General features: G+C 34.3%; 2 protein-coding genes across 4 annotated transcripts; one reads left to right on the top strand and one right to left on the bottom strand.

The window, feature by feature from the left end:
• Window positions 1–162: 162 nt before the first annotated feature.
• LOC123681360 (leukocyte surface antigen CD53-like) lies at window positions 163–12141 on the bottom strand. 3 transcript variants are annotated; one of them, XM_045619737.1, is made up of 5 exons: window positions 12003–12140; window positions 11661–11925; window positions 4368–4538; window positions 800–964; window positions 163–535 (listed from the first exon to the last, which is right to left on the bottom strand). In XM_045619737.1, exons 3-5 carry the CDS (start codon window positions 4518–4520, stop codon window positions 203–205), a joined length of 651 nt encoding a protein of 216 aa, XP_045475693.1. In that variant the 5' UTR covers window positions 4521–4538; window positions 11661–11925; window positions 12003–12140; the 3' UTR covers window positions 163–202. The 3 variants fall into 3 exon arrangements, with proteins under 3 accessions (XP_045475693.1, XP_045475692.1, XP_045475694.1); XM_045619736.1 differs by lacking the exon at window positions 11661–11925 and having other exon boundaries at window positions 12003–12141; XM_045619738.1 differs by lacking the exon at window positions 11661–11925 and having other exon boundaries at window positions 796–964; window positions 12003–12141.
• A 12-nt stretch (window positions 12142–12153) lies between these two features.
• On the top strand, window positions 12154–23033 carry LOC123681359. Its single transcript, XM_045619735.1, has 5 exons — window positions 12154–12290; window positions 16307–16483; window positions 17968–18096; window positions 19991–20416; window positions 22956–23033. Exons 1-5 carry the CDS (start codon window positions 12231–12233, stop codon window positions 23013–23015), a joined length of 852 nt encoding a protein of 283 aa, XP_045475691.1. The 5' UTR covers window positions 12154–12230; the 3' UTR covers window positions 23016–23033.
• The last annotated feature ends 1606 nt before the right edge of the window (window positions 23034–24639 follow it).

Here is a 24639-nt window from a genome sequence, read left to right on the forward strand (position 1 = left end):
ATTCTGTGGTTGTGATCTCCAACCATAGATTGTTTTTAGAGAATCGGGAAATTCGTAATTGAGCAGTCATAGAATTTAATCCATGATCATAGATATTTTTCGAAATAATCTATTTCCCTAAATTATTGTGAATATTGAACAATAAAATAATAACGAAGAAGGTGACATGACATTTTGGTATTTATTCAAAAAGACCAAACCTTCACCATACGAGCCAAGATACTGCCAAAGCAGACACAATACAAACTATTTTAGAGATGTAATCGAATACCATCATGTATATGACAGATTGTTTGAAATTAAGTCGAGTTCTCTTTGGTGTATTCTGATCAGGTTCATCTGTTTGATAGACTAGTCTTGGAGCGTTCCATGATGTTGAACATCCCTTTCTATAAATATATCCGCTCCCATTGAATAGAGCACAATGATCAGAAGGAGGATCACCAGAATTGTCTATCGGGTGACAACATGTTGATGGTATCGAGAGATTGTAGTACAACCAATTATCAGGTCCTGTAATTCCGCAACATCTATTCTGGAATGAGCCAAATGAGTAAATTAGTAATGCGTGAAGTGTCATAGGTAGGTATAAGGTGGTTCTTAATTAATCAAGCCATTGTTAAACTAAATATTTTGAATATTGAATAATTATTGCACATTAAATGTATTATTGTATTAGGTGTAGTATGTAAAAAAAAATCCATTACTTTTTCAATAGAAGGATTTGGCTCAATGTTCATTGAAATTATTATTAGATAGGTTTTTATTTGATATAATAAAGCAATGAATTATTACCTACTTGCTCTTGCATTAGATCCCAAGCTTTTTTTTGCGATTTTATGTTCTTATAGTCTTCCAAATTTAAGTGCAGTTTCTGGACTGTTTCTTCAGGAGTTGCGGTCAAAAAAACCATCAAATGAGTGAAAGCACCGACCAGGAATCCAACAATCATAAGACCTGCAAACTGATTTTTTTTTCAATATAAAACCCATATTTATTAGGAATCTACAGTTTAAAAAGACTCGGCTAATCTTAGTATGATGGAAATTGTATACAATTTCCATGCTATAGCATGGAGAAAATGTAGTAAATTAACTGACACATATTCCATCAGAAAACGAAGGTGTTGTAGGGGAAATGTGTCTGAGACGGCAAAGCTGATGAGATGGCATACAACGTGTTTCTCGGTTGACATTCAGAATTAGGCGCCAGTTCAATGCGCATACTATAGAATAAGACGTAGTTAAACGTCTGCGTGAGTTTTAGTAAATTCTGCAGTAGTATTTGGTCAGCGCATGCGAGGAAAGTTTATCGAGTCGGCTGAAAATTTACAACAGCTAGAGTTTTCGGTGAATATTTGAAAGAAACAGGTATATCGGTGAGTGCAAATATTTTCTATTATTTCTGCATACACTTTAGTTTCAGAATAATATATTTTTTTTCATCTTAGTATCCACCATTGTTATTGAGAAAGAAAAAAGTGCTGGTGTTTGCTTCTGGGTGAGTTGGCATACGTGATATGCTGATGAGATGGCGTAGGTATGTCATCTCACCCAGGCACTTTGTTAAGTTTCCTTTTCGAGTAGAAAATTTAATTATGATTTTTCAAGGAATAGGGCGTTATCAACGAAAATCAACAAGACATTCCTGGAGCGAAGAGAATATGAAGGAAGCGATAAAGGCAGTTCAGGAAAAAAAAATGGGCTGGTTGATAGCCTCAAAGACGTTCAATGTGCCTAGCACATTAAGGCGACGTGCAAAAATTACATGGGGGTGGGGGGTCATAAAGTTACTTTCGATGAAACCTTAGAAAGGGAAATTGTTGAGCATTTAAAAAATTTAAAAATAAGATTTTTTGGTTTTACAACAACCAACGTCAGAAAGCTTGCTTATGAAGTGACGGAAGCAAAAAAAAATCCCCCAGATTTTCCCATGTCAAAAAAATGGCAGGATGGGATTGGCTAAAAGGATTCCGGGATAGAAATCCTAGTATAAGCCTTCGAACTCCAGAATCAACTTCATTCGCTATAGCTAGTGCTTTCAACAAGCAGAAGATTCAAAAATATTTTGCCCTTCTTTCTATTGTACCGGAAAAGCATCATTTGAAGGCTAAAGACATATGGAATGTCGACGGATCAGGATTTTCAACAGTACCTTCGAAAAATACTAAAATTTTTGCCATACGCGGCCGAATACAGGTGGGAGTCCTGACTAGTGCTGAAAGAGGACATCATTTCACTGTGGTCTGCGGTATGAATGCCGTTGGGACTTATATTCCACCAGCTATCATTTTCCCAAGGAAAAATATGAAAAATGAATTAATGGACAATGGACACAGAAGATCCTTTCAATAGGAATGGCGATGAAAATTACGACATTGCATGTATATACTGCAATGACATGTTTTCTCGATCTCGTTCCAAAGAAATATGGCTCAAATGCAATGGATGTGACCAGTGGTGTCATGCAGAATGTGCAGGAGTTGACAAAAAAAAAATAAAAAAATGTATTTGCGAAATATGTACCTAGGTCATAATTTATCATGTACCTATGCCATCTCATCCACAGTGTTGAGGGTGAGATGGCATATGAAGACCTTGTTTGATTGTTATTTTACACTTTCATATTGTCATATTGTTATTATATTCAATTTTGAATGAACCATTCCATAGATTATACATTGCACTATAATTTCATCTGGTCCTGACCTTTTAAAGATATTTATATTGATAGATATAAACCTAGTTCAAAAAGTATGCTGTCTCAGACACATTTCCCCTATAACTGATAGATACTTCATCAGGAAGTGGTGAAACTGGGATTCCAAAGTTTATTGAGAGTCATTCTCACCAGAAATGAATGTGTCCATGCTTGGTTTAGCTACAATTTCTATAATCAATCAGTTCTTTTACCAAAATTTTTGGATTAGGTAGGTACTCTATATAGTATAATAACAACAATAATATTTTGCATGTACTCCGATAATTTTCGGGACCCTTCTGTATTAATCTTTGTATTATAAATATTGGGCTATTATCTCGCGAAGGTGTTTTTCATTTTACTTAGTAAAGCCAACCCATATGGTAAGTCAATGGAGGAAATACGAGTAGTAGATACTAAATATCAGTGTAGATAGTAATCTACACGAAATTTCACAGGAAATCTGTAATCACGGAAATGATGCGTATTTCTTTTGCAATAATGAATTTTGCATGTAGCTGGAAATAATTTAATATCAATACTCAAAATCTCAATTCCGTGGGTTTCTCAATTCTCGGAAGTATTGATTAATTTTTTGTTAATTATTCTTAAATTTTTAAGGTCAAAAATGTCGAAATATACATAGTATATCGTAAACATAAAAAATCCAGCTTCTATGTAATGTGTCGAAGAGATCAATAAAATAAAACAGCCCAAAACTTCTTCGATGCCGATAAATAATGCGTAAGTACTACATTTATCTGATTTTCACATCCAAATGACACTGCTTACGATCGAATGTTTACATATCACACCACAAAATACAAAGGGCGGTAGGGCATACAGAATTGCAGTATTGCTTCGAAAACTGATTGAGATTACAAACATGTGTTCCGCTGAAAATATTTGGCAATTAACAGATACTAGTTTCGAATGCCATTTTTCATTTTCATATGTTTGAATGATCAAACAAAAACATCGGCATCCAAATAATTCGAAAGCAAAAGGTAATCTTGTTTTTATTTTTTGTGAAAGACATTACGATTTTATCCCTTAATGAGGAAAATAGAAAATTTTGTTTATATTGGTTGGGCTACCATGTGTTGTTTATTATACAAGTTGCTTAGTAAAAGATGTTTGGAGTTTTTTTTTGCAGGGAATGTTGACAATCCAGCGGTGCGGAACAATCTTCATGTTGTTTTTAATTATTAATGATAACATATAAAAACGCAGTCAAAAAAATTGGCTGAATTAAAGCCCCTTGAATAAAGGCGCCTGAAACAGTCACTTCACTGTTTCACCCCTAGCGCCGGCCCTGGGAAAACCCATTAGTACTTATTTCATTTATTCCAGAAGTACTAATTTCGATGGTATTCGTTCTAATTTCTTGTAATTGATTTTGTTTCAATTATTGTATATTGTGCTAAGCATTCGGATTATTTTCAGGTTAGATTGTGAAACTGCTCAATTTTTATTATGATGTAGTTTTAACTTGTCAAATGTGAAAAAATGATGGATTCGAAAGTGATATCTGCTCAGCTTCAAAGCGGGATATTCAAAAGGACACCTCCTATTGGAAAACCTTTTATGATTTCCACAATTTTCATTTTCTACATTTGGAAACTCTTCTACGAAGGTGATCAATATTATGGCATTATACAACTTACCAATAGTAGAATACTGGTATATTCTCCAATTAACCCTATGGTTCCAGCAGCAAGAATGCACAGGAACATAACCGATAGAATCAACATTATAAATCCATGACCTTTCACTTCAGCTTTTCTGGGATCAATAGCTATGCAAGCTCCAACAGCCATGACACTTATATTGGTGAGCTAAAAATTCCAAAAGAAATTATATAGCTTCTTCATACAAATAATTAGAATGTCATTAATGGACTGTTAGATCATATAATGTCATGTCACAAAATTGAATTCAATTTTGGAATACCCCGTGTAAATTTAGTATTTAGCTACGAATTCGTAGCTAAATACTAAATTGAAAGCGAGATTGAAAGTGTTTGCTGGCAAGCTACTAACTGGGGATGGTAATAATAACGTGTTAGAAAGAAATGGGGAGCAACAAATTACTCCCTATTCCCTTCCACAAAAAGTTAAAATCTAATGAGAAAAAAGAGGAGAGTATATCTCCTACCTCTCCTTTGAATCTTTATTCAACATATTATTCGTAGCGTTTAGCGTATTTTTTTCCTGAGAGCCTCTTGCAGAGTAAGAATTGTTATGAAAAAAAAGGATTCGCCTCAACAAAAAAAATAATATCATCACAACAACAGTGGTTGTGTGATTTATTTTGCTTATCCTGGTCAACAAATTCCGTCTGATTTGGTAAAAATAAATATAAGCCCTTTTTCCGTCTGTTTAAACAGTTTTGTATCGATGTACGTATCAAAAGCTATCATTATTCTTTTTCTTGTGGTGCCTATCAGTTACAAATGTTGGAGGTCATTATGGCAATGCGTACATTATCAACTGCTGCACGGAAAATGCTAACAGTTTTTGTATTGAACCATGTCCGTAAGTTCTTCAAACCAGGGGTGGATCCAGAGGGGGCCATAGGGGCTACGGGCCGTATAAATTTAAAAGTGTATTCTGAATTACCGAAAAATATTTGTGGACACTCAGAAGAGTGAAAGATTGGATAAATTCTAGAATGGTTGAAGACAGGTTAAATGGATTGGCATTAATACGTGGATATACACAGGGCCACTTGTAGCAGTCGGAATGTTGATAATATTATCCAAATATTCGTTAGTCAAAAGAATAGGAGACTGAAATTTGTTTTTTAGGTTTTAATATTTGATAATTTTTTTATATTTGATTATGTATTATTTATTATTCAGGATAAATAAGTTTTTATTTATTCAGTGTAGTAAAAAGAAATGCATTATTGTTTCCATTAGATGGCTTTAGTTATCTGCATCTCGCGTTGTATAAGACCGATCGATCTAAAAGCGTTAAAAAGATGTGATTTCGTACTACAAAAACTTTTGTGACAGTTTTGTGATTGATTTACTCAGTTTCTTTCGAGCACTCATCAAAGATGGGCACTATAGCAAATAGAAAATACGCTATATTTTCGCCTGATATGGTCTTGATACTGTTATATGCAATTACGCGCAATTTTGGTTTCGTCGATTCCGTTCCGGTAATTTCGATGTCAAAGATGCACCACGCACTGGAGGGCCAATTATCGAAAATATCGATAAAATCATGGACCTTGTCGAGTCCTGTTTCGATTGCACAAATGCTGAAGATTGCATACAAGATAGTTTTTGGAACACTATTCGCATAAGGCTTGTCTCAATAAGAAGCTATGTATGGGTACCACACGAGTTAACGCAAAAAAGAACCGAATCTCCATCTGCGAATCGCTGCAAAATCGCAATAAAATCGCCGCATTTTCGAAACAGCTGGTGGCTGGTGATGAAAAATGAATCACTTACGACAACGTCAAGCGAAAACGATCCCGGTGAAAACGCGGTGAGCCTTCGAAAACGGCCAGGAAGGTTTTGCTGTGTGTTTGGAGGGATTGGCAGGGAATTTTCTACTATCAGCTGCTCCCCTAAGGCACAAAGTTGCAATTGGTGCACGGACCATGGAGCGCTTAAGAGCTCCTGACTTCACATCATTACTTGGGTTTGTGTTGTTCGAAGCTCGTATTTACTAGGACTGGCCTACAACCTTTTGTAGTTACTCTATCTGCCCGAGAAATGATGCTATGGGCGTTGCGCCATACCTTGGCCCTGGCAGGTTTACTGGGGTCGCCGCGTTGCAGCAGAGCACCTCTCCACGATGGTATGAGAGAGTGGGTGAGGAAATCACTGGATTGCCTAACGGAAGAGTCCGCCAGCGATCTCGGGACGAAACACCGTAATCCCTAGAGAGAGGGCTCGAGAAAGTCTGGCCAAACTTCCAACATTTCTACTGTAGTGACTCTGTTTGTCCGAGAGGTGGCGTTATGAGAATCACGACACACCCTAGTGCGGTCCCCGGCGGGTTTACGAGGGTCGCCGCGTTGCAGCAGAGTCACCTCTCCACGATGAAGTGAGAGGGTGTCTTGGGCAGTTGACCAATCCCTAGAGAGAGAGAGAGAGATAGAGAGAGAGAGAGGGCGCACTTACGACATTTGATTCTAGAAAGACTCGTCAAACTACAAATATATCACAATGATTGACACAAAATGAGTCGGAAATGTCTCCCATGTGACCTTATACATCGATAAGCTCTTCTTCCTCTTCTTCAGCCCGTGTCCATCCATTGTCGGATATAGGCCTCTTCCAGGTTTTTCCATGCCACACGCTCTGTTGTCAATCTCATCCACTGTCCTCCCGCTACTGTTCTGACGTCATCGATCCATCTCTTTTTAGGTCGGCTCACACTTCTTGTTGTCCCTCTTGGTCTCTTGGTCTTGGCATTGATAATATATCAATTTCCTTGTTGAGATTCTGTACACCAGTCATTGACATATACCTCCCCAGCAAACACTGGGAGGTAACTGTGAAGTACCATGGAAGTAACTTTGCAACTAAAAGCTCGCATGCGATGTATTAAAAACATTGCCTCCCGCTCGCATTTGCAGCGAAATGTCCGCGACATCATGTACGCATTTCAAGTCGTTGTGTTGTTCAAATTGAGACATGAAAAAATATCCCCAAAAAAACATCCATTTGTTGTCACTTTTATGGAAGTTTTTGAGTCAATAAATGTCTTTTTAATAACCACATTGGGTCGTTTCATGCGAGGTCTCTTTGATATCTCTATATTCCATTCCCTTTTTCACCACACATAGAGAACATTATATCAATTTCAATAGGAAGTTCGATTATGATTTCATTAGGATGTCATTATTAGACTTCTCAATACTATTCTTTTTTTCACTACACATAGAGTACACATACTGACCTCCATATAAGATATAATTTTGAACTTAATAAAACTTTTGGGACAGCGTGACGACTTGGTCGATGGTGGGGTTTAATCAGGACTCAATCTGCCTACTCCTGATTTACCTCGGGATAACTATAACGGGACATCCGCTAACTAGATCTCAATCTGCCTACTCCTAGACTGCGGGAAAAATAAATGGTTTTCTAACTAGGCCTCTACCTGCCTATCCTCGGCTTATCTCCGTTTAAGATGCTTACTTCGAGGCTTAAGTAGATTGTTGCGCCCTCTGTTGGGGGAAGCGTTAACCTGGTTGGCAGCGCCACCATGACCGTAACGCAGGAATCTGTAATCCCCACAAAACATTACTTTTGTAATATTCATAAAAAAGTCCCTTTGGCACTATACAGTGTGTTTCCAAATTGTATGTATGACTTTGTACAAGATATTCTACCCATTGAATAAATGATATTTAATATAGGTCAAATGCCTTGTATTGTTCAAATTCGGACAAGGATTCCTATATAGAATATCATTTATTTGATGTGTAGAATATCTTGTACAAAGTCATACATACAATTTGGAAACACACTGTATAGTGCCAAAGGGACTATTTTATGAATATCACAAAAGTAATCCTGTAGAAATTTGTACATACAATTTGGAAATGGGAAATGAAGTAATGAAACATCCATATAATAAATAATTATTCAATCTAATATAAAAAAACAAACGTCACAAAAAAGTGAAATTATCTCTCATAAAATAATAAAATTAACAAACAGAGCCGGTCTTCATTTGACCACTTATAAAAAAATACTATATATATTTTAATTTATTGGTTTTTTGGTGATATAGCTATATCACCAGCCACATGGCAGACACCAACGCACAAATAAAACTGAAAAAACGGGAAGCCTATAGCTATTGTAGTTTTCGAAATATCGCTCGATCAGCCAGAAAACGGACCAAGTGAATACGTAATCTGTATTTTGTTGCAAAAATGCTTCTATTAGGATCACGTTCTGGTTTCACCGACGACCTCTCGGATTGCTCTGAATCGTTTGTTTTTGTTTATTACATCCAGATGAAGGAGAATAAATAAATATTCGTCGGACTCTTTGAGGGCTGGATATTTCAGTGCCACAGATGGATAATTGAAAATAATAATTATTATTTTCAACAATCCAATCAATTTGCACATTAATGTGCAAAGTATTACTATTACATTCACCAGAATAAACAGCCACATTGGGAACATAAAGTGACCCACTCGAAAAGGATTTGAAATATCATCCAATTCATGTTAACATTGTGTAGTTCTCAAAAAGACTTCGTTGCGAAGTCGCTCGATGGTAAACTTTTTAACTACTAATTTACCACTTTCTATGGGGATGGCATTGTGGTTATTTATTAATATCCTCAAATTATTATCACTGCATCTTCGAATTGTTGTTAACAAAGCAATGTCGCAAAATAAATATGTTTAGAACAAGTATGCGTAATCGCAATGAAGATATCTGTCAATGTGCAATTTGAGACTTCGCGAAACTGCCAAGTGATGTAACGTGTTTGCTGGGTCGTTCATTTGATCAACTCATGTATCGAAAAATCTGAATTTCCTAGCGCCTGGAAAACTTCTCTAACTATCCCAGTTCCAAAAAATAGCAATCCGACCTCTCTCAATGATTTAAGGCCAATAAGTTTACTCTGTACATTATCAAAAATCTTCGAAAGAGTAATTTATCAACAACTTATTCGTTATATCAAAGATAATGACTTATTACCTGGAAAACAATCTGGTTTTAGAAGATCTCATAGTTCAGGTACAGCTTTGGCAGATGTAGTAGGGGATATAATATCTTTGAGGGACAAGGGTTTTGCGGTGGCTCTTGTACTTCTAGACTTCAGCAAAGCTTTCGATACTATTGATCATCAACTACTGTTAGCGAAACTAAAATATTATGGTCTGGAAGTGAGCGCGATTGAGGTGTTTCGTGATTACCTCACTGAGAGAAAACAGATAGTGAAGGTGGATGATAAGCTCTCTGACCGGTTTGATATAAGAGCTGGAGTTCCACAGGGCTCAATACTGGGACCTCTTTTATTTATATTGTATACAGCAGACATTTTCAATACTGTGGAATACTCCCAATTACATTGCTTTGCCGACGATACTCAAATTTATTTAGTTCTCAAGCCAACCAACTTGAATGCAATGGCTAAGATGAACGCTGATTTACCGAAAGTCTTGAACTGGTCTAGAGAGCATAATTTGGAACTTAATTCTTTTAAGTGTAAATACTTGATATTTGGTCCATCAAGTTCTTCGTCGTCAAATACTTTCTGTTGTGTAATAATAGGATCAATAATGGTTAATATTGTTTATATGACTTGTGTTGATTCTGTTATTTTGTCCAAATTCTGTAATAAGTATTAACATATCTTAGTCACACCTGTATTGTACATTCTGACAATGGATTTTGGTTGTTTTTTAAGTTTTGGAAAATTTATTGTGTATTTTCTATCACTTCAGGGATTAAGTTGAATAGCTTGCTAGACTTCGCCCTACTGTGATAATGATCTGCAAATAAAGACCAGCTATCTATCTATCTCCATAGTATCACCCTCTGGGTCCATCTGTCCGGCTCCTGTCCCGCCACATGGCCGATCCATTGCCATTTTAGGCTTGCTACTCTTTTAATAACATCTGTTACCTTGGTTCTATCACGTATCTGGCTATTTCGAATTCTGTCCCTCAAGGTAACTCCCAACATTATTCTCTCCATGGCTCTGTGTGCAACTCTCAGTTGTTCTGCTGCTTTTTGGGTTATTGCCATGGTTTCCAAGTAATAGGTAAAAACAGGTAGGATGTAGCTGTCGTAGGCTTTTTTCATTAGGTTGATGGGTACCTCTTTTCTTTAAAGATATATTTCATATTTTCGAATGCCACCCATGCCAATTGGATTCTGCGTTTTATTTCCACACTTTGATTTTCTTTGCCTAATTTGATTTTATGGCCCAAATATATATAATGATCCACATTTTCTATGGTAACGTTATCGATGGTAATGTTATTTTCATTGTTGCTCATTATCTTGGTCTTACTTAGGTTCATTTTTAGGCCTATTCGCTTAGATTGTTCGTTTAGCTGATTTAGCATGGTGTTCAGTTCTTGAATGTCTGTGCTCAACAAGACTATATCGTCTGCGAATCTTGAAGATGATTGAGGTAGGCGCCATCGATGTTTATGCCCTTTTTTTCCCCATTCAAGCTTCCTGAAGACATTTTCCAGTTGTAAGGTAAATAACTTAGGAGAGATGGTATCCCCTCGTCGTATGCCTTTGCCTTTGTATTTATCTGTTTTAAGATCGTCATCTATTTTAACGTGGAATGTAGCGTTATCGTAAATATTCTTAATAATGGTAGAATATCTCGAATCGATTCTCGCATCCTCCATTGCTGCTAGAAAAGACCAGATTTCAATGTATCAAAGGCTTTTTGGTAATCTACAATCGCCAGATGTAGGGGTATGTTGTTTTATTTGTTTGCAGATGGTCGTTGGTGTTGAAGCCCTTTCGAAAACCTGCTTGCTCTGTTGGTTGGTAGGAATCCAGTTTTTTAGTCAGTCGATTGTTGATAATCCTGGTGAAAAGTTTATACAGGTGAGACAGCAGGCTTATTGGTCTATAGTTTTCTATATTTGTATATGATCTCCCTTTTTGTATATCAGCACAACCTCTGCATTTTTCCACGATTTCGGAATTTTTCCATCCATTAGGCATTTATTTAGTAGCACGCCTATTGTCTTCATCAATGCTCTTCCACCCATCTTCAGCATCTCCGGTGTTATCCGATAAGCTCAATTTGTATTAAGCTTTATACAATATTTATACATATCTGTTCGATTAGAATATGATTTTGAGATCATTATTATTAAGTTATAGTATAGATTGAAGTAATTGAATTTTGCACAAAATTACCTGAAATTATTGTTTTTACAATATACATATGAGGGTTAAACCAACAGCCTAAGAAAAAAAAATAGCTCACAGATTTGGCATCGTCCAATTGAATGTTATGTCCAGATCTGTAGACAGTATTCTGTAATAACCCTTCTGATAATTTTTGTCATTTTGTCACCTAATACATAGCATATTGTAGAGACTTCTCTTTCTCTCAACTCTTTGAACTGTTTTCCAATAATAGCGGTACTAGATTTATTTTGTGAATCACACGTCAAAATAGATGAATATAGATATTCTTTATTGCATAACGACACGAAATGGGAGGCCTATTTTTCGTTACTTACAGAAGACTGAAAAAAAAGTTTCGAAAAGACAAATCTAGCAAATCACTAAAAGTTTTTAATAAGTTTTAAATGCTTCTACTCACCGCTTGACAAATTAGACAACATATGAGAACTTGTCTTGTTATACAAAATCCTTTGCATTTATCCATTGGTTCATTTCAAATTTCTAGAATAAATATTTATCAACCACATCTTCACGAGTCATTGAATCTGACAACGACGAACTGTCTGGCATGACATATTTCATTTAAAATTAATTCTTTTTACTGGAGGAGGGTTACAAAAAATGTTCCCGAAGAGAATTGTACGCGATGGGGCCTGTAGGACAAATTGTCAAAATTTTATTCTATATATTTCTGATTACTGAATTGGTAAGTTTCAATCATATCTGTTTTAATTTTCTCTATGTTGTAATTCCGTTTTACCTATGTGAAATCGTAATTTTCGAGCGCTCGTTCCCTGAACGGATCACAATATCTGTAATTTTCGAATTTTGGGTCACGGTCCAAGGGAGAAGGTTTGATTCACTGATGATGAACTCGAGGTCAAATTAAAGAATGTCCGTACATAAACTCCCGAACAAAAAATTCTTGGGCTTAATCCGAATAGTAGTTACCTTAGAGTTCAGAATACCTGTGCTAAGGTAGTTACGCAAATATTGTCCTTTGGAATTTTGGTTTTCTCACCTTCGTCGGTTTTTTTAAATTAGTAAAACTGCTTTTTTTGGATGATGTATTTGAATATGTTCAAATTGAGTAAACGACTAATAAATTAATAAGTGAATTAATATAGAGACCGACGTACATTTCAGAATTTTGGTATTTTTCAATAAAATTTTTCCTCGTCAGTCTCTTATAGTTCAGAAAACTTAATGAATTCACATCTCGCATTAGCGAAGATCAGGCTAACTGAAACTGAAGTATCTCTAGTTAGATTCAAGGAAATAGTAACCTCAACAGATAGTTTTAAATTTTCCCTCTTACTCTTCTTTGAAATGGATATGCAAATCAACATTTATAACTGAAATAACAATTTTAGAGAATTCTTTTTTATTTTTATGTTGATGTTGATTCTGATCAATATCTCATTTTTAACGAGGTATAACTTCCTCAAAAATGCGAATAAAACAATGTTGGTTGATTGAAACACAACTTTAGATACTTAAAATATACAAAACACACAAAATTAACAAAATAGTAATTGTGAGGGGAGAATTTCTGAATGAAAACTTCGAATGCCTCACTTGCCCCATATCGTGGGGCAAGTGAGTCCTTCTACTCTTCGTTCATCGAGGCGCTATATTATTACACATTATTCATTCTTCATGAAAATTGTCTCAATTTGTTACTTGCCCCGTATGGCTGCACTTGCCCCACTCTCCTCTTAATATCAAAGTTTACATCATTGTGCCAAAAATAATACAGAAATTTAGAAAGGTACGTCTGTCCTTATGTTAATTCAGTTACTCAATTTATTAGCCATATATTCAATTTCTAATTTTGAATAATTCTTTTTTTTATATTTTTTCAGTTGGAATATACCAGATAGTGTATCTTTTGGCACAATCATGTCATAATTTTGATATTTATATTAGGTTGCTTTCATCAATTAGAATCATTTGAACTTCTTGAAATAATTTTATTTAATTAGAATTTCTTTTGAAGTTTTCAGCTAATCGAGCTACTGAAATAGTATTTCTATTTTCTGCAATAACAAAAATCTCTTAAACAAAGCAATGAACTAATCTAATAAGGAAACGCATAATTCATTAGAATTTTATACCCACCTAAAATGATAATCATTCGCCTTGTGATTGCCGGAATTGGCAGGGATGTGTTTTGGAAGATTTTTCGGTACGATCGACGTACGTACTCATTGCGATCGACGGATAGCTTCACCTACCTGATAATATTTTATACTGTCTACATATCTCAAATGGTATTTGTATAAATGCAAAAATTTTTTGAGAAAGAATAACGGAGAAACGATCATTTGAAAATGTCAGATTCTCTTGGATAACTCTATACCAACACTGTTTGAAGTTGATGAAGGGTCGCTGACATGGGCGCCCGCAGAAATTTTTCTCAGGGGGGGCAAAAAATGAAAATTATTGAAAATTGATAAGGCTTTCATGATTGTCGTAAGCGATATTAGTATTCCGTTTCTTTCTTTCCGTAAGTGGGGGGAGGACTGTGCAAAATAAAAATTATGAAGTTTTCCACTTCAACATTTTTTTTAAACATCAACAACATAGAGTGATGTAAAATACTACGGTAACTCTTTTCAAAAAGAGTCACATTCAATGGAACAATTTACAAAAAAATAAATATAAAAATATAGAGAACGACATGAAATAATTATTATAATTGCTGATAAATAAAGAAAAAACAACGAGTAATAACGAAATAAAAAATATATACATATATGCTCGATAAAACTATGTTCATAAAAATCTTGAAATATACAGTGAATGACGCAAACAATGGAGTTTAAAACATGATACTAAAATATGATTCAAAATAGCACATAATTGCTCCAGAATGTAAAAACAACAAACAAGTATGATATATTATCAAAATCAACAAATCATAAATTGCAAAAAACAACTCATAAAAACAATATTAATTCTGAAGACAAAATACTTAATCGCTATACAACAGAGTAGGCATATTTTATTCTGATCTAAAATTTAATTCTGCGCTGAAACTACGCTCTATAGCACGAGTAGTACATGGAAATGTAAGGAGAAGAATAAAGCATTCTTCGATAGCAGGAGAAAATTTACATTGTGCGATAAGATCTTCAATTTGTATGTTTTCATCCATTTGTGATTTAGATAAATACTCATTCCAAATGTTCAATTCACTTTCTAAATTTTCAATGTTATACATATTGCCGACCTTAGATGCGAAATTCTCAATATCTAGTAATTTTGAATTCTTTGGCAAAAAATTGAAGAAAGAAAAAAGCATTACATGTTCTTTCGAGAATCTCGTTTCAAGGGCTGAAATCAAATGATCTAAATATGGGATGAATATAGATTTTTCGAATAAATTTCAGCTGAATCTGCTTCATAATTAGATCTGTATATTTGTCTACCGCAAATTCGTGGTTTTCCAATCTCTATATTGAGACTCTGAGCAATAGTTGATGCTTTGGAAAGCATTTCTGTGAAGCATGCATCATCTGAGCGATGTTTTCCACATATTTCTATAATTAAATTTATATGACGGTGAAAATCTACAAAATTAATAGAAACACCTTGTAGTGTATTTGCTATTGATTCCAATAAATTTGAATATTTACTTGCTACCGTTAAACAAATCACAAAAATGAAAGAGTTTATTGCAGCCCATAACTGAGCAGCTCTTTTTGTTGATGAAGAATTTATTGAGATTTCTCCAGATTTTACAGCAAAAAGAGTTTTGGAAATAGTATTGAAGTTTTCAGCGAAAACCCGCAAAGATTTATATTTCGCTGACCAACGAGTTTCACAAAACCAAGGAATATTTGGAATCAGATTTCTTCTTAAGGTACTCTCTCGAAAAAAGACTATAATGTCATTAACGGTGCCAATGCTATTACGAATCTCAGTTATTTTACTGATGTCATTTATTACTAAATTCAACCTAGTGGAGGCACAACGGAAATAAATTGCTTTCTTGTACTTGTCTCTTATGATATTTTGAACCCTGAGAATTTCACCAGCCATTGTTGAGCCTCCATCATAACCTTGTGCTACAAGTTTGTCCAAATTTAAACCAGCTGCGTTGAATGAATGGATCTCTAAATCTTCATCTCCAACCTCTACTCTGAATTTCAAAAGATCACTAAAATTCCCAGAGTTCTTGTTGCTCTCTCGTATAGGCATATCTTGTGTTCCGCAGTTGAGTTCCGAGTTATTTTTATAATCTGTAAATTTTTTTTTCTATTTTCTCCAATACTATTTTTCTTACCTTCATCTATTAAAGACAATAGGAGAGTATATATAGGATGGATTTTTTTTAAAATTGACACGCATGTATTGCGTTCGGTTCCACGATTTTTCTTCACCCAAGGAGTGCTCAACGCGTCTAAAAAAGTTTTCAATTAAAAAAATACCTCTGCCGATTATGGATATGTGTATAGTATATTAAGGATGTATTTATAGTAATTCCATTGAAAACTTGAAAATTGTTATGAATCCATTACTTTCCTTTTTTCCTTGCGCTTTGGATTGAGAAAGTAATATTGAGGGTGTTGTGCAGAAAAATAAGGTAATCAAAATCTCAGGGGGGGCCATGGCCCCCCCCTGTGGGCGCCCATGGTAGCTGAAAACTTAAATGATAGCTAATAATATATTACATGAAGGCATGATAACAGGTCTCATTTCTGGAATGATTTTCAGGTTTTCTCAGTTGTAATTTATGGCATGGCGACGATACTTTTGTGCTCGAGAACATATATGCCTGAACCTGTTTTGATACATGGTACTATTGCACTCTTTTTATCTATCGTTACTTTGAGTGTCATTCATAGAGGATTTCATGCTGTAGGACATGATTGTCCGTTCCATTTGTACTGGGTAAGTTTCAAGAGCTCTAAAGCTCATGATGCCAACTCAGTGCTTCTTTCGAATTTTCTAATAAATTTCAATAACTTCTATTATATTCATTTTATTAGAATATAACAGGCCAATTGAAAAGTTCCCGGTCCATCATAGTAAAACACATTTTTTTGGCAAAATTCGATTATTTTATACAACATAGTTGCCTTCGAGAACGATACAGTGATTATAACGATCTTCCAACTGTTTGATACCATTTTTATAGTAGTTTTTGTTTTTCGCTTCAAAATAGGCCTTTGGCGATAACTTCTTCATTGACGCTAAATTTCTTTCCAGCGAGCATTTTTTTGAGGTCTCAGAACAGAAAAAAGTCGCTGGGGGCCAGATCTGACGAATACTATGGATGCAAAAGCAATTCGAACCCCAATTCATGCAATTTTGCTCTTGTTTTCATTGATTTGTGACACGGCGCATCATCGTGATGAAACAACACCTTTTTTTTCTTCAAATGGAGCCGTTTTTTCTCGATTTCATCCTTTAAACGATCCAATATCGCTATATAATAATCGTTGTGGATGATCTGGCCCTTTTGGAGGTAATCAATGAATATTAATATACCAGAATACTGATGCCATTACCTTGCCAGCTGACTATTGTGTTTTTCCTCGTTTTGGATTCGGTTCATTGTGTGCAGTCCACTCAGCTGACTGTCGATTGGACTCCGGAGTGAAATTATGGAGCCATGTTTCATCCGTTGTCACATATCGATGCAAAAATGCAGGTTTATTGCACTTAAACAGCTTCAAACACTGCTCAGATTCATTAACATGTTGTTGCTCGCGCGGCACCCATTTTGCACACAGCTTTCTAATGTATAAATATTCATGAATGATATGATGTACACGATCAGAAGATATCTTCACAATGTCTGCTATCTCGATCAACTTCACTTTTCGGTCATTATTAAATGATTATTATCGAATTATTTTGTGAACTTTTTTGATTTTTTCGTCGGTGACAGCCTCTTTTCGGCGTCCATTTCGTTCGCTCTTCGGTGCTCATTTCACCACGTTTAAACTTAGCATACCGATGGTAATGAGATGAGATGGTTGATTTTCCTGGTGCAGAACCCGGAAACACTTCATCAAGCCAAGATTTTGCTTCAACAGTATTTTTTCCCTATTCTTTTGAATAACAAAAGTAGCTACACTCACAACGCAATATCTCACAAACTAAAGGTCGGACTGCTGTCAAGTTTTGACACCTATCGTTTGAAGGTTGGTACTAACTAAAAATAATATGGATTTAAAACTAGCACCGCCATCTGTGCATCAGACCGGGGACTTTTCAATTGGCCTAATATCAGAAGTTTTGTGTTCAGAAATAGAGAGACCATTGGTTGTGAAATGATTGACGAAAGAACAATATTATTGTTCCTTGTATGAAACATATGCTCCTTGTGTAAGTGAGCATATTTCTTCTATTATTCTATTCACCTATAGTTTGCAGTTATTTTCATCGTGATCCTCTTGGTACAATTCTTATTTGAAATGTTTGGAATCCGAGCAACATCGAGACAAATATGGTATCAACAACAATCTTTGCCAATTCAAGAATTACCAGGAGAAAAGGTAAGATCTATGCCATTTTTTATAGTCTAGAATTATTTCTGCTTTGATGAGTGAATATTATATTTGGTATAACCGTCGTCTTTCAGAATTATATTTATATCGAAAGAATCATAATTTCTTTAGTATCATTTCCTTTTTCACATAATATATAAATATAATAGTTTATAGCTTAAATAATAGTTTAAAGCTTTGTGTTCCTCCTCTTTATTTGTTTGTGTCAGAATATTATGTTTGATTCGTTATTGTATTATATTGTAGGTATTTCTGATGCAAATAAATTTTATTATTATTATACTATCAAATAATGCAAATATCATTGCCCAAAAATTATATTCATTAATGTAAAAAAGTGATAACATTGTTTTTATAAGTTAAAATTAATTCATAGGTTTTTTCAATTCGAAAGTAAATTTAGTTTTACTTCGAACGAAGAAAACTTTTCTTCAGATATCATATTCCCTTGGTAAGTTTATTGATAGATATAGAATAGCTAGGTATATCGGGTGTCCCAAGGTGAGTGGCCTATTAGATTATTATGGAAACTATTGATGGTAAAGATTTCAAATTTTGTGGATAGATATTTGGCCAGTTAAGGTACATTTTTAAAATAATTTCACATTTCCAGTGTTGCCGGAGGTACGACAATTTGGCAACAACTTTGTTATTTTGAATGGGACATCCGGTATTTCTATTTTTTTTATGATACTCCATAAAATATTAAATCTATTCACTTCATTTTTTCTATCCCTATCTTTAACGGTTTTTGAGTTATTAATTATTTTTCGAAATTTTAGATCAAATTGACGTATTACGAAAATGACTCTAGTTCGCTCAATATTTGAGATTTAAGTCAGAAATTTTGCAAGTCGTTAGATATTGATCTAATCTGTGTCACTGCTTTTGAATTATGGTTGTCAATAATACAGGACGGACCAAAAAAAATCATCATTTGCCAAGTTACAAAATTGTAAAAAAGTTCATTTTTTCAAATTAGACACCTAGTATATTTTTCAATTTTTGGAATCAGTACAACACATTCTACAATTTTTCTATTCACTTACACAGACTTTTTTACTATTTTGTAACTTGGTAAATGATGATTTTTTTTGGTCCGTCCTGTCTTATTGACAACCATAATTCAAAAGCAGTGACACAGATCAGATCAATATCTAACGACTCGCAAAATTTCTGACTTAAATCTCAAATATTGAGCGAACTAGAGTCATTTTCGTAATACGCCAATTTGATCTAAAATTTCGAAAAATAATTAATAACTCAAAAACCGTTGAAGATAGGGATGGAAAAGTAAGAGTGAATAGATTTAATATTTTATGGAGTATCATAAAAAAAATAAAAATACCGGAAGTTCCATTTAAAATAACAAAGTTGTTGCCAAATTGTCGTACATCCGGCAACACTGGAAATGTGAAATTATTTTAAAAATGTACCTTAACTGGCCAAATATCTATCCACAAAATTTGAAATCTTTACCATCAATAGTTTCCATAATAATCTAATAGGCCACTCACCTTGGGACACCCGATATACCTCTTTGATGTTTGTTGTTTAGTCGTTTAGTTCATCTTTGATATTATGTTTATGTTATGTTATAATTTCATTATGAGTAGGGATATTAGGGATGTTGTGATTGTTTAGGGTCTGAAATTATTTATTTTTGAAGAAATATTTTCTTTTACTTAAGATCACTCTCATTGGCGTAACTAGAGTTGACTTATGGGGGAGTTACCCCCACTTTGAAAAAGCAAATTCTTTCAATCTTTCAAATTGGTACTTACAATTTTTTATTTTCCTCTGATTAATGAGGGAAGGGTTCGTTCATTTATTTATTTATTTTGAGTGATCTGTTCATCTGTAGATTTCATTGGCATTTCAGTTCGAACTTGAGATTAGTGTGGAAAATTCTTCGATTCAAGATCCTGATAAAATGGCGTATAGAGTTCCGACAAACGATGAATTAGAAGCACGTAAACGTCAATTATATGGACAAAAAAATGACGCGCATGAATTTGAAAGGAGACATAAAACTAGGTGGAATCCAGTTCACCCAAATGTTGAAGATGATAAGGAAATACAACTACCCCTGTATCCTGTCCGGAAATCCCCTCCATACAGAAGACGAATTGGTGGTCGGCATAATTTTGATGCTAAAGAACACAGATTCGGACACGACGACGTTCCTCAGAAAGATAAAGGAATACACTTGAATGAACCGCGACTGATGCCAATAAACGAGACTGAAGATAAATTAAAAAACTCGCCTCTGGTTTTAGTTTTTCATGGCTATAGCTTCATACTAAAGGTTTGAACTTTTCAAGATTCAATTGTATTGTTTGTATTTTGAATCATTTTGTATTTGTCCATTGCAGTAGGTAACTATGGGACAATTATTAGAATCTTCTTTGTTCTTTCTTGTTTAGTAATTTTTTTAATAACTACCATGAAGGTAAAATCATTGAAGTTTTTTAGTTACCGGTTGTTCAACACACAAAACATGTGTGGGTTGTGGTCCTTATACTATGACTAAAGTAGTTTACGGCCAAGGACAATTCAGGGAAATAAAAAAACGGAATAAAAACACTTATTCAATGAATTTCCAACCAACTAAAAATGTGTGAAGAAGATGATAATTTGTCTAATCGATTCTTAGGGTCGCTGGTCACTTGGGTCTTTGCAGGTACTTTTTCGTCGGTCTCAGGAACAGATGCGAAAATCTTCAATCTGCTCGTTGTCGGTGCAAGTGTTGTACATATGTTGTAGTTGTAGACTGTTCTTAAGGCAATTGAATTATTCGCCCTGAAATGCCGAGTTTTATGGGCATTCAGGCTGTTTTCCATTCGACCGTTAGCAAAGCCTTTCTACGGATCCCTTAGGGGTGTGGCTTTGATAATCCTAAGTTTGTACACTGAAATCTTCAGTTCTCGGACTTACAATATTTTCGAAGGAATCGATAGATTCCCTACACATGAAAAATTGAGGATCTTCTATTGAAAGAATTTCATCGTCAAATTATGATTACGATCATACAATTGACACAAAATGAATTAAAACTAGAAATAAATGACAAATGTTAATGAATGTGAGGTGTCCCATGAAAAAAGGCGAAAACTCAATATCTTCGAAACGGATGAGATTTTTGGGAAACTTTTCGACAAATCTGCCACTAAAAAACTGTGTTGAAAATAATATGCTGTCCCATTCACGAAACACCATTTTTTTTGTATTTCTCTGAAACGATAATTAATTTATATGATCTGTTATGAGTATATTATAAACCATAAAAATCATTAAAAAAAAAGATTTAGAATTTTTTGAATATCTCGAACAGAAACCAAGATATAGCAAAATATTTGAAATGGTCATTTTTCAGAAACACCCTGTAACTTGAGAACAGATTAATATATCTATGAAATATGAATATATCAGAAAGCACTGATATCTTATTGAAAAAAATAAATCGAGGGTCCTAGAAGATTTTTTTCTCTGAGTCTTATAGTTCTTGAGATGCTTTTAGTGAGCATCGAATTTGAGACACCTGTACAACATACCTATATTGGCAAAATTAATTTCGCTGTTTTGAAAGGTTCATAAAGGAGGAGGGTGCCTCTTGTTTTCTTCCACCATTCATCATTATCTACTCAGGTAGTTTGTTACAAATTTCAAGCATAGTATGAGTATAAGAGTAGGGTCAAAAAGGGTCCATATGGGAATTTAAACTCATTCGAGGAATCTTCGGTACTCAAATATGTATGTACACAGTATTAAGGGTTATTCAATGGGAGGTTTCATGTTTATATAAACAACGAAGATATTTTGAAAGAAATCAATGGATTTTCATCTCATTGGAAGAGGAAGGTATGCTATTAACGATGGAAAAAGATACCATTCAAATGACCACCACAGCTACGGTTGCAGCACCAAATATTTTTCATGCAATTTTCTATTACCAATTCTTACATTTGCGGCTGTACCTATGTCCTCGACAATTTACGGCTTTGAAACTTTTCTTGCAAAATTGTAATTGTTTCATTGCTATTTGGCACGTAGCGCCGCATTCACATCAATATCTTCCAATTCAGGTCATTAGTCATAGCTCGGTAGCCCATCCATATCCCGTAACAGTTGCACCAGCCTCTTTTTCGAACAAGTCAGGTCTTGTGTTAACTTAATGAAAGCCTTTAAAACCTAAGTCTTTTCACAAATTACGATGTAATGTCGTTTGTGAAATATCTAATTCTCAAACTGTGTATTATTTAGTTTCCTTAGCGACATTGAGACAAAGGAATAAAAAAAATAGAAATTTACCATGACAACTTGAAAAAAAACCTAACCAGTTAACAAAAAAATTCATTCATGTTGCGAATAGATCTTGTAACAAGATGATAATCCTTAAGACCGTTCTTAAAACTACTGAAAGGAACAGTTTTTATCGCCTAAGGCAGCAAATTATATACTCGAGGTCCAGTAAAATTGAACAATTCATATGTCAAACCTTGTTTTGCTAAAGGAATGTGAAGCAACAATTTCAATGCGTTGTTTAATAATGGCGTAATTTTCACATGTTAAATGTCAAAAGACGACAGCTTCAAAAATGACAGATGCACAGATAGTGGGCTATTAAAAATGAAACCTCTTATTGGAAAACTTTTCAGTACGTATTTTATATATTCTAGATATAATAATATGTTCTTCAATTCTTAAATATTGCACCAAGCATTCGGATCTTTTTTTTTGGTTAGATTGTGAAACTTTAATAGCTGTACTCAACAGTATTACCTACATGGTAAAAAGTTTTGATCAATTTAAATTATGTCTTTCGATAACAATTTTCTATTTTACAGATGGTTTGTGTGGCATTGGCGATACTTACTGGATTCATGTATCAATTAGAATATGTTTGAATATACAATTATTATTTATGAAGTGTTTTCATCTATGTTAATGTTAATTAAATAGGGATATACACTTTGTCGTGTTTATGAACACTTCTTAATAATAATTGATTTCTATGTCTATTTTCTCACTTAGCTATTGTTCGTAGGCATTGTTTAGAAAAAAATAGAAAATAAGATAAGATAATAGAAAATCATTCTGTTTTCAAAATTGAATGGTCTACTTATCTGGTTCAGCGGGAAATACAAGAATGAGCCTTTCCCATAACTTTCTCCATAGTGAAGGGGGTATATAAACCAATGGAAGAAACAGAGGAGGCAGTGTCGACGTAAATGGCAGTCAGTGCCGCACACTCAAGTAGATATAAATTGTGAAAATAAATCAATGTAGTAGTTGAAATAAATCAACTGTAAATAGTTGTATTTGGTTGTGTGTATATGAAAGAAATTAGTGTTACTAAGAATTACCGATTTAATTAACCGAAAAACGTAACAATATGAAAGGAGCTCAACTCGATCATCTCTGCCGGGTATAACATTCGAAATTCGCTCCATAGGCCAATGAAATGAAGGAAAATTATCTTCTTTCAGTAAAACTAGTATACGTACCCTCTTTGATAGTTATGCCTTGTACTAAGGTCTATTTGTCGCATTTTATAACATTATTACCAAACTTTTAAGCCATTCCATCATATCTGAGTACTATTTTCCGGTGAAGAATTTAATTTGCTGCTCCGGTCAGAAATTGAGAAGACAGAGGAGTCTTGAGTTTAGTATAGGCTCTCTAAATAATCGAAGTTTTAAATTGTCCATAAGTCAAAACGGAATCTTCAACTTCTCTCATGAACTTTAAAGCTTTTGATTTCAGCAATAAATCATTATTTCATATAATAATAATAATAATAATAAAGGCCTTTATTTATAGAAATTATGATACAAAAAAATGCAACAGAATTGAGGGCGAGATTTAGTTCGCGCTGTCTCAGGTATTATAACTTGAAAATAAAACCTACTAAAAGTCCCGAGACCTCACGTCTATTCTTCCACCTAACCCTCTGTAATTGAACTAGAAACAATATAAAAAAAAGAAAGAAAAATATGTTTGAACATAAGCCACTAACTTAAATCGAATGAGCTCACCAATGCAGCAAAACAAGCAAAACTTTGCAGAATATTCACTAGATACAGCCATAGCACAACAAAAAAAAACAAAAATTAATAAATTTTCAAGATGTTGAGTTCAAAGGAACAGTGAGTTGAAATAATTAAATTGATTTACTATAAATACAATGGGTCATTACGAAAGTTGTTCAATATGTGTAGTTTGAATTTATCTAAAGTTAAGCCCTTGTATACAAATCCCAACCCATTCATAAGATACGGAACTTGATAGGAAAACGATCTAGTAAATAGCGCGGTGAAGTGTTTCGGAATAGAAATCTTGTCCTTTGAACGAATATTAACATGGTGCATTTCAGAACGAAACCTGATTTTATTAGCAAGCAACAAAGGTGAATTACGTCTGATTATATTGAAAAATAACGTGAGAGAGTGTAACTGCCTTCTATGTTTCATATTCAGCCAATCAGTACATCTGAGACTGTATGTTACCGGTTCATACCTTCTGATCCCA

The sequence above is a fragment of the Harmonia axyridis genome, chromosome 5 (assembly GCF_914767665.1).
Source record: "Harmonia axyridis chromosome 5, icHarAxyr1.1, whole genome shotgun sequence".
Lineage (NCBI taxonomy): Eukaryota > Metazoa > Arthropoda > Insecta > Coleoptera > Coccinellidae > Harmonia > Harmonia axyridis.

Bases quoted from the DNA above. Each gene is read 5' to 3' on its own strand.
- LOC123681360 (XM_045619736.1), bottom strand. From the start codon at position 12,068: ATGGATAAATGCAAAGGATTTTGTATAACAAGACAAGTTCTCATATGT. The intron at 4,539-12,002 runs GTGAGTAGAAGC...TGGAATTTTTAG, and splicing joins GTTGTCTAATTTGTCAAGCG to CTCACCAATATAAGTGTCAT. The intron at 965-4,367 runs GTAAGTTGTATA...AAAAAAAATCAG, and splicing joins ATACCAGTATTCTACTATTG to TTTGCAGGTCTTATGATTGT.
- LOC123681359 (XM_045619735.1), top strand. From the start codon at position 12,231: ATGGGGCCTGTAGGACAAATTGTCAAAATTTTATTCTATATATTTCTG. The intron at 12,291-16,306 runs GTAAGTTTCAAT...AATGATTTTCAG, and splicing joins TATTTCTGATTACTGAATTG to GTTTTCTCAGTTGTAATTTA. The intron at 20,417-22,955 runs GTTTGAACTTTT...TCTATTTTACAG, and splicing joins GCTATAGCTTCATACTAAAG to ATGGTTTGTGTGGCATTGGC.